The sequence below is a fragment of the Gavialis gangeticus genome, unplaced genomic scaffold (assembly GCF_001723915.1).
Source record: "Gavialis gangeticus isolate Ggan-Ray unplaced genomic scaffold, GavGan_comp1, whole genome shotgun sequence".
Classification (NCBI taxonomy): Eukaryota; Metazoa; Chordata; order Crocodylia; family Gavialidae; genus Gavialis; species Gavialis gangeticus.
In genome coordinates this window covers 45,611,253-45,621,865 of record NW_017729027.1, presented here as the reverse complement: position 1 = coordinate 45,621,865, position 10,613 = coordinate 45,611,253, and the positions used below count along the sequence as shown (strand labels likewise).

General features: G+C 41.2%; 1 protein-coding gene across 1 annotated transcript in view; it reads left to right on the top strand.

Moving 5' to 3' along the window:
- Positions 1–10,613, top strand: part of DLGAP2 (DLG associated protein 2) — a 214,293-nt gene that overhangs the window by 46,083 nt on the left and 157,597 nt on the right. The window contains exon 2 of the mRNA XM_019520619.1: positions 9,230–9,441. Within this exon, the coding sequence (XP_019376164.1) occupies positions 9,230–9,441 (212 nt within the window). The remainder of the gene's footprint in view (positions 1–9,229; positions 9,442–10,613) is intronic.

Here is a 10,613-nt window from a genome sequence, read left to right as displayed (position 1 = left end):
CCCCACATACCCCCCCTACAGCCCACACCACATATACACATACTTACACCCCAACATACCTCATTCCCACACATCCCCCCACATGCAGCCACACCTCCTTGCAAACCCTGACACAACCCACATACACACCCTACCATATATACACTCACACCCCTGCCACACCCCACACCTACACACACACATATCCCACAAACCTCACACACACACATCAACCCTGTATATCCCCCACAAACCCCATACCCACCCACAGACTCACCCCCCCACAGACACACACTCCCCAATACAGCTCCTACACAATATACAAGAGTAAGACTTTATTTTTGAACTATTATGCTATCACCTCTATATACACTATGCAAATACACATAAATCAGGGCCAATATACTTTTTGAAATAAAATTAAACTATATCATAGTAGATATTTGACTTTTAGCATATGATTTGGGGGTTTTTTTCTTGGTTCCAAGATGGCAATCCTGTCCTTCCAAAGGAGCACTTTCAGGGGTAAGGGAAGGGACTTGCAGTGGCAAAGGTCAGGGGGTAGCGGGTAGGGCTTCCGGTCCCAAGATGGCAACCAGTAGGTGGGGCACCAGTCAAGGAGTGGGACTTCCACTCGGGCTCTTGCCAGCTTACCAAATCTCATTAAACAGCCCTCCAGCTGAAATAATTGTCCACCCCTGTGTTAAGGGTTCATACTTTTTCTTGTGTACACAGCTGTGACTTGCAGCTAGGGGGATGGTGAGCAGGGGCATCATTAGGAGCCAAGACACCTGTGATCTATTCCTGTTTGGGTTGGAGGGGGTGATGGGAATGATGCATTCTGGGATGCTGGAGTATTTCAGACTGTGTATTTTATCTCCATAGAGCAGATTGAAGTTATCCTGACATGAGCTAGGTAGCATGGGACAGAAGTAACCCTCACCTGAACTAATGTAACTTTGAGATACTCAGAGGGTACTCAGCACAAATTTAACACAAATTAATGAGCTTCCATGTGTGGATGCTCATATTTTAAGTGCATTTAGTATGGCCTAAGTCAGAAGTGGGCAATTATTTCAGTTGAAGGCCCACTTAATGAGTTTTGATGAAATGTCATGGGCTGCAAGGGTAGCCCTGCCCCTTGAGAGGTGCCCTGCCCCCTGGTCACCATCTTGGGATTTGAAGACCTGCCCCTAAACCCTGACCTTTCCCACCAAAAGTTGCTTCCCTTGCACCTCAGAAGTACTCCTTTTGGGAGAGAGTTGCCATCTTGGCACAAGAACAAAACCAAATCATATACTAAAAGTCAAACACCTACTATAACATATGTTAATTTTATTACAAAAAATATTTTTGCCATGGTTTGTATTTGCATACTGCATATAGAGGTGATTGCATAATAACTCAAAATAAAGTCTTACTCCTGTATATTTTGTGTGAAGGGTGTGTTTGTATGGGGGGGTGGGAATTGTGAGGGGCTGTGGCTGTGGTGGGGGGCATGCTCCCCCACACTCCTTCACACCCATAGCTGTCGGCTCTGGATTTAGAACCCATGTGCCTTGTTCCAGGGGAGCAAACCCACCCTCAGATTGACCACGAGCTTTCCATTCAATAATAGGTAATGTTATTGATACACAGTGATAACAGAAAAGAAATAATACAAACAATCAAGCAGTTCTATAGCTACCAATTCTAGGGCTGTCATCAGAGTCAAGAAACTTCTGGCCGGGACTCAGACTTCACTCTGATGCTCTCTCTTAGGTGTCAGATGTCAGCATGTGAGCAGCCTGGAGGTGGGATGCCCCAGCCCATCCCCACCCCCATGGGCTCTGTCCATGGTGGGCTTGGGGACCCCTCTCAGGGACAGGGACCCCTTATAGAGAGGAGCAAGAGGATGAGGTTGGACCTTTTGTTACTCTCAAGTCTTTGCTTTTGAATTCTTCTTTCCTTCTGATAACTCGTCATCCATGGTTATCACTAATTGGTCTCTCTGTGTTTGTCATACTGTCCACATTCTGTGTTGTTGGTCGAAGTCCCGCTTTCATAAGCCTACCACATGCCCACATCCTAATTTGGGGCTTTACCGGTGTCCTCCTGATTTGGTCTCTTCCCCAAAAACTGAAAAACTCCAGCCCCCCAACTCTGGGGCCTTGTGAGCTGGTACCACCTTATCTCATGTTATGGAACAGTGTGATACATGCCTCCACTTCCCCAGGCTGTGTGTGTATCTGTTGAACTTGTGTTAGACAACCTTCCTGTTTCTGAAGGCTCAGAGAACTGTGTATGAGGCCCAGGCTATATATATATATGTATATATATATATGTATGTATGTATGTATGTATGTATATAAAATATATATATGTGTGTGTGTGTGTGTGTGTGTATATATATATATATATATATATACTCAAAATTATATATATTCAAAAATATATATATTCAAGCCAGAAATGCCATGCCCACCCGAGCTCCATGCTCTTGCCACTCCCCTGGGCATGGGCTCTGTGCTGCTACCAGCCCCAGCCTCATCCTCTGCCCTCCTGCAGCTCCCCCTTCCCCCACCACTTCCCTACCTGGTTGCTGGAGTATGCAGGATGCCAGGGAAGATAAGCAGGTCTCCCAGCAGCTGCACCAGTGGCGGCAGCAGCCCTGCCCACAAGTTGTGTGCTAGCTGGGCTGGGCCCTTCTGCCCACGAGGGTGGGAACAAGGCATGAGGGCTGGGTGAGGTACAATTAATTGATGGGCTCCCACAGGCCAAACGGTATTGCCTGGCAGGCTGAAATTGGCTCACGGGTCATATTTTGCTCACCCCTGGTCTAAATGTAACCCTAACTTTACCCTTAGATTTTCATAAAGCTTCAGCTGGTGATTATAGTTTATATATATTTTGAAAGCTCTAAATCTGATATAGAGTCCCCAGAGGAGAACTCTTGATCAATAAAATGAGGTTATTCAATTGAAAAAAAAGATTTTGGTACCTAGAGCAAGACTTATACACCATTTAGTAGCCGAAGTCCCAAACAAGAGTAGCCTAAGGTCCCTTGGCACTTCCAGGTTTAACTTTCAAATTTTGTGGACAGCTAGAATTCTGCTGCAGCAGATGCCCATAACTGGTACAGCCCAAGCAGTGATTGGTTTGCGTGATTCCTAAACCCAATCCAGAACTAAACATCCCTATGTCTAAGTCTACGGAGGGGCCAGACCTGATAGGTTTCCTTGGATCATGCCTAATATATGAGAGGATAATTCACAAAAGGCATTATAGTCACTGCTTTCTTGTAAAACAGCTGCTTGAGAAAGCAGTGCTATTGTCTCTGCACATCTTTTATATAACAGTCTAGCAGCTACCATATTCACCGAAGAAGTGTGTCTCAGTTCTGTTCAGCCTGAGGTTGTTCATACCCAAATCCCCCATGTCCTGGAGAATGCCCATATCACCTTACTTTAGGGAAGGCTCGGGACAGGGCATTTCTCACCTCTCCTATTAAAACTGACCTACTGGGCAGAAAAGATTTTAAATTTGCCCTGACCTGAAGGAAGGGGAGGAGGTGTCCTGAATTTCCAGAACTTGTATGCATTTTAGCCAACAACTGCTTGATGTAAAATGGATAAACAGCTCTGGGAACAGGGACCAGAAGTAAATTCTTTCTCTTGTCAAGTGAGTGTCCCAACCATAGGTCATGCTGCTCCTTGCTTTTGCTCTCTGACCCAGTGAATCTTTAATTATTCCATGAAAAATAAAATGGTTTCAGAAGGAGGGGCAGAGAATACTTCCACCTCGAATACCACGTGAAACTAACCCGAGTCTCACACTTCCCAAGAGAATTCTGTAACCACTGAGAGTTATAAAAAGGAGCTACCACAACCCCTCTGGCAGCCATGTTTTGACAACAAAGAGTGAATCCTGCTTAATTCTTTGAAAGAATGGTTGTAAGCACCCACCTTCAGCCAATTCTGGGCACTAGGTCCTCTGCAGATATAGGTGCCTTTCTGTAGCCCGGGAAGGGCTAGGTTCACAAAGGAGCAGGGTTTCAAGCATGCAGCTGTCCTCACAATTTCTTATTTGGCTGAATCAAGGCAGCCCGCCAGAGAGTACTGGCTATTTTAATCCCATTGTATAAAATGCTTGTTCAGACAGAGTTCTGGATTCTATTCCAGGGACCAGGGAGTCTAAAAGTTACTAAGTTAAATTTTAGTCACCTACCTCCTTTTACTGAATCCAACTCTAAGTGATTAAAGAGATAGAGCTGTTAACCCAACGCTCCTCCAGCTCCCTTTCTTCTACCCACAACACCAATAGAGCACAGAATTTATTAAAAACTTATCATTTTCCATAGCTGTTATAACCAAATCAGCAACAGATGACAAATTAAATGAAAAGATCTGGACCTTGCCAGCTCATTGTTCTTTCGAAGGAAAATTCATGTGGTAATATGCAGTTTAATTCCTTTGTGTATAAAAACTGCAGATACAAGGATTTATGTTAACATCTAGAACAGGAAGAAAGCTTTTTCAGAAATTATAAATATCAGCACTCATCACTATATGCAAGTAGGTAATTAGGGTAATTATTCCCAATTAGCAGCTGCAAACCCTGCAGATGGGAATTTCAGGGACTGGTAACTATTGTAAAAGGAATTTTTGCAAGCTGTAATGCCGCTTCCATGTTTTGCAGTACAAACATTTAATACACCTTATAAATTCCATAACAGGATGTGCTTAGTATTCTAAAATCCTAGGGAAAGAGAAATACTTTTGTGGAGTATAATGGGCTTTTCTGTGCTGTTGTTCTGTCCCTCTTGCCAGCTGAGGTTAACTGAATTCTGAAGACTTTTTCAGGTATTCAGTCTCTTGCGATTGCATCAAGACCTAAAGTGAATCCTGAACTAGAACTAAAATTGAAATTGAATTCTGCTGTTTTTAAGCCATGAAGGCATGGTGTCTTTCCACTGTCTTTTTGAAGTCAGGGAAAAGATTCCGCCTATTTCAGTGTACCTGGAATCCTGGGAGTAAATCTGTAATCCCACTGAAACGGTTTTTCCTTGTGCCTGGCTCATTCTGCTCAGACCTGAAATAGAATGTCTTGCAATTGAAAGCTTGTCTAACTATATCCCAACTGCCTTGTTGGTCCAATAAAACATATCACTCTAGGAAACCCTTTCCTCTTGTATTTATATCACAAGGCAGTCTACCAAAACTTCAGAAACCCTTACTATGATTTGCTATTTGCAAAAGGGTTGGTGGCTTCTTCTTCCATCTAATGGCTCATGGATCTTCCCAGTTTTTTGAGAACTAGATTGCAGATCAGTTTCCTTCAGTCATCTTGGTTTTTGGTTGCCAGATGCTCATATAAAAAAACCTGCCACTTTTAGTTTACTTGAGTGCTCTTCAGGTTACATTTCAAGTATGATTTCAGTCTTTCCCTTTTTCATCCTTTTTGTGAGTTCAGCAGTCTAACCAAAGTAACCTATATCAGAGAAGGAAACTATAAATATCTACTTAGCCAAACAGGGATACATTACGTGGCTATGCTGAAAGTTTTGTCAAGAAGAGCTATTTACCACTGTGCTAAGCTTTAACTTTCTGGCTTTACTATAAAATTACAAAATTTAAACATTCATAACTTTACAGCTAAGGCTTGAGCTTTGAGTCCCAAATGAGAAGCTCAAACTAAACATGTTTTAACCAGTTTAGCTTTTAGTTATTTAAACACAATTTCACATCAGAATGGATGGGAAAGAAAACTGAAAAATGGCTGAACTGATTTTGCTCAAACCTTTTAATCTTATTTTTGAGCTAAATTAAAGCACAGATAGTTATTAAATTGCAAAACTGTTTAGCATGAAAAACAAAATTGGCCCCTGATAAAGGAAACAGAGAAATAAAGTATTGGAGTACCCATTGTATAAAAGTAGCCAGAATATTTTTTTCATTACTTGAACCTTGTTCAAGGCCATAGTAGAATCCAAGCACTACAGACAAAATAAAAAGTATGAATACATTTGCATGATATCAGCAAGTTTGTCCTAATGGAATAGCCTGATCCCTTAGCAGTGTAACTCTGTCATTCAGAATTTGGCAGGCAAGAGTACTTCTAGTTATATGTGATAAAATTTAAGAAAGCGTTTATTTTGCTCATGTTAAGGATCTCCATCTGTTACAACTCACACTGCATGCAGATATTTTTTAGGTGTCAGAGAATCTCAGAAATCCTTTCTCATGGAGAACTTCTGTAAATGTGTGGTTCTGAAAGAAAAAAAAATGAATGATTTCTTACTTCTAAAGGTCTCAAGCCCTAGAAAAAATGATCACCTTTCCCTTTCAACCTATACTCCAAATCCAAATCAGAATAACATGAAGATTTTTCTCTTTGGCACTTCATTTTCTCCTTTTTCAGAATACTTATCCTATCACTGTATCTTTTCTTTCCTTTCTTTCAGTGCTTGTGTTTCCACTTCTATTTTTTTTCAGGTTTTTAAAATACCTAAGAACATATTTCCCTCTAAAATAATTTATCTGTCTTTCAACGTGTTTTCTTTTGTGACTCATCCTTTCTCTGAGGATCTCCCTATGTTTACTTTAACCCCCTGCTTCCTTTAGTCCAGCATCTCCATACTTATCTCGTTTTGCTTCTCTCTTGTGAAGCTTCTCCCTTTGCATTTCCCTTCTACCTGGACCCTCTATGGATGGAGTGCATAGCATAAATCCTGTACACACTGACAGAGCTGGCAGTGAGTGCATTTTTGGATGAGAAGCAGTTGATAGCTAGATATGTTACTGACTTTATGCAGCAGAAGAAAAGCCTGTTGTGGGTGGGTCTGTTGAGTTTACTAGATTCCTTGGGCGCATACAGACATTCAGGGAGGTTAGATCACATTAAAATGACCACCCAATCTAACCTAGTTTGCCCAGGTGTGTACCTTACACAAGTTAGGTCAATCTAAGTGTGAAGTGTACAGAAGTTCAGAATAGTTAGATCTGTCTAAAAAAGGCCAAGCTAATCTAAGCATCACTACCTCTGAGGTGTAGTCAATTTTGATTAGATTGGCTATTTTTAGACTGATCTAACTGTCCTGAACTTCTGTACAGTTTCCAGTGCAGTCTCAGGTCTGAGAAAGCCTAGCCACTAGCCCCAGCCCCAGCTCTGCACTTTCCCTACCTCCTCCCTGGAACCAAACTATTTTTAGCCACTCTGCCCTTACCTCCACCCCCAGATGGACAGCCTCCCTCCCCATGGATCAGCCAGCCCTTCTTCAAGCTCACCAAACTCATCAGTGCCAGGCAAGTAAATTGGGGTGGTGGGGTGGGCAGAATGAGGGACTTAGTTTGCATGGGGTGGGGGCGTTGTTTGTCTGGGGGTGGGAGAGATCAGGGTCTAAAAATAGACCCTGGCCCTAGAGGGTGAGGGACAGCTACCCTCCCCCCATGGACCCTGCAAGCCTCTTGGATTCCACCAGCCCCCTGCCCATTCCTCCTCACAGACTCTGCTTGCCCCCTGTAATCCCCCTGCAGACCTTGCCTTCACCCCAGTACCCGCCCTACCTCAGAGCCTGATTGCCTACCCAAGTCTGCCCCCACCCCCCGCTGCTAGGTCCCCCATCCCAACTTACCTTAGATTGGATGGCCTTAGATTGAGCTAACATCCCTCTACCCTCCCTGAATGTCAGGACACACCCTTTGTCCCTTTGTATCAGGCTTAAATGTGTTCAGGATGAGAATCTTGACAAGACCTTTCAACTTTGTAATCTCCATTATGTATTCATTATCATTCTGCTTTATAGGATATTTGTGAATATTTTAATTAGTCTATATTATATGTGATGTCATTATGCTGATAAAGCACTTGATGCTCCAAGATTCTGAGTTCTGATTGTTATCAAGCAAAGTACCTAGGCTTTAACCATGTGATACATATTAACTGTCTTCAATGGCACTGCCTACATGCTTCAAGCCAAAGGTATCTTCAAGTGCTTAGCTGGAATGAAGCCAGATAGCTAAAGCACAAAGAAATAATTTGTAACATAGCTAGAGTAAAGGATAGGGTTTATGTTTTATACAGGTTTCCCTGCATATAATCTTGAGTTGAAAGTGTCTCTGCTTCAAATCCCAAGTTGCTTTAGGTAGAGATGTTGTATTACTGAATTACCAGACAACTTTGTGTTCTGTACCAATGATTATGGATCTGTTAGGTATGAATTGTCTAATAACTAAACAGTTATAAAACTGCCTGAACTCTATGTATTAAAAGTTATTTGAGTACATTCTTGGATAGGCATGATGAGGATATATTGCAGTCTCCATACATTCTTCCTTATACTTTAAAAAAAAATTCTGAAAATGTGCATACTTTTTACCTGTTTTACAAGAATTTCAGTTACAGGTGGCATTAGTTCTGACTGAGTTCTGTCAATTTGTATAAAAATATACAGCTTTCCATAATTTACATCTAGTATAGTTTATTATTTTAATGGTTTATTTCCAAAAGCCCAATATGATAATAACTGATAAAATATTCAAAAGTGATTGACCCTCAGTGGGCACATCCAGATGAACATGGATGTTTGTTTCCCCAGGGGCCAGTAGCAGTGCCGCAACTTGCCCCACTGCTAGTTGTCTCCACGTACCGCCCATGCCATGCGCACTTTGGCACACAGCAGATTACCCTGGGTGCAGTGGGGGAGGCTGGGGCCAGCACTGTGCTGGCCCCAGCAGCCTTAGATGGGGTCCTGGAGACCTCCCAGGGCTGCAGAAGTGGTGATTCTGCCATGCAGAGCCTGGCCAGCAGCCCCAGTGCAGCACCGGGCAGCCCAGCCCTGCTTCTGAGTACAAAAAAGCCTGTGTGTGTGCTGCTCCACCATTTTTCTTCCACAGGTTTTTTTGACCCCTAGATATCCCACAGAAAAAAAATCAGAGCAGCGCACCATGGGCAGCACTCCCTTGCAGCACAGAGAATATCTAAATATGCAGTATGTGGCACTGCCAATGTGTTTGCGGCACCACAACCCACACAGCCACATTTGTCTGGATGTGGCCAGTGCATCCTGGGCTCTTCAGTTCTTTAATTAAAAAATGGATTTAAAATTCTAAGTCACTTATTAGGAACTCATAAATATTTCCAAATAGATTTGTGTCGCAGGGAAAAAACGTAAATGACTTATTTCTGCAATGTGAGAAAAATCAAAGGAAAGTATTTTAAAATATGACAGAATCCATTCATATGTTGTGTATGTTGTGATGTACTGTACCAGGTGCCTCAAGATGAATGGGGAGGATACCCCACTGGTGGTAAAGATGAGGAGATCCCCTGCAGAAGAATGAGAAGTGGAAGCTACATAAAAGCCATGGGAGATGAAGAAAGTGGAGATTCCGACACTAGCCCTAAGACATCTCCAAAGGTAGCAGCCAGGCCAGAGTCATTATTAAAATCCATTGGACAGAGACCACTTGGAGATCACCAAAAGTAAGCTTCATTGAACCTTATAGATAATGTTTCTAAAAGCTGCAGTGACTCAGGTTGTTTTTTTCTTTTGCATCCTCTCCAAATCAACCAATTACTACAGAAAAAATGCAAAACTATAATTAAAAAATAGATTTGGAAATACTCTTGCCATTTCATTCTAAAGAGCTGTAGAGATACTAATGGCTAATGGATGAAAAATTGCTTTCTTCCTCCATCAGTATAATGAATCTGCTTTTTTTAGAAGAGTTCACTTTTTTATTAAGAAAATATATCAATCTTTGATTGGATACTAAAAATTAAAATATCACTGGTGATAGAGATATGTATTTTAAAGAATAATTATTTTTGTTGTCAGCCCCCATATTTTAAAGTGATTACAACACCATTTTCTATGACAGAGGAATGACACTACACAAAAAATGCATATGTCTATATATAGAAGTATCATATACAAGGCACCTGTCATATTCTGTTAGTTACAAGATGCTTTCCTGTATATCAGTTACACTGTATCATACTCCTTTAAAATTGTAAATATATTTTTAGCATGAATAATGGTTCCAATGTGGTTGATAAAATAATGCATATTTAAAATGTATAAATATGTATTTACATATTTACATAACTTTACAATTCTATTAGACTTGTAATTTACTTTGCTTTTCTTTTAAAGTATCATTAAAGGAAAAAAGTATATCTAAGAATTAAATTTTCTAAATTTTCTGCTCTCAACTTCTATTCATGTAATTTGGTATTGCTCACAGATTAGAAAATTGGCAGTCAGTGTTTGAGAGAAATGCACAAAGTAAAGAATTTTTTTGCTGATAGTTTGCCTAGTTTGCCACTAGCTATGCTGTGGATAATACTTGGGGATAGAACCAGAAGAACAGCAGAAGTAAAATCTGTCGGGCTTCACTAAATTGAACTCTGTAATTAACCAATTAAAAGAAAAATACCTTTAACAATGCTTATGGAAAATTAGAAACATCTATATTATTTTGTATGATTAGTATGTGAGTGCCTAATTGCTTGTTTACTTGATATGGATTTAAATGGGAAGGTAACACAGAGGCCAGAATCAGGGACATCCTTTCAACACAATCGCCATTAGATATGAAGGGACAATTCTTCAGGGATAGAGAAGGAAAGAAAGGCGGGGGTGTGGCGCTCTA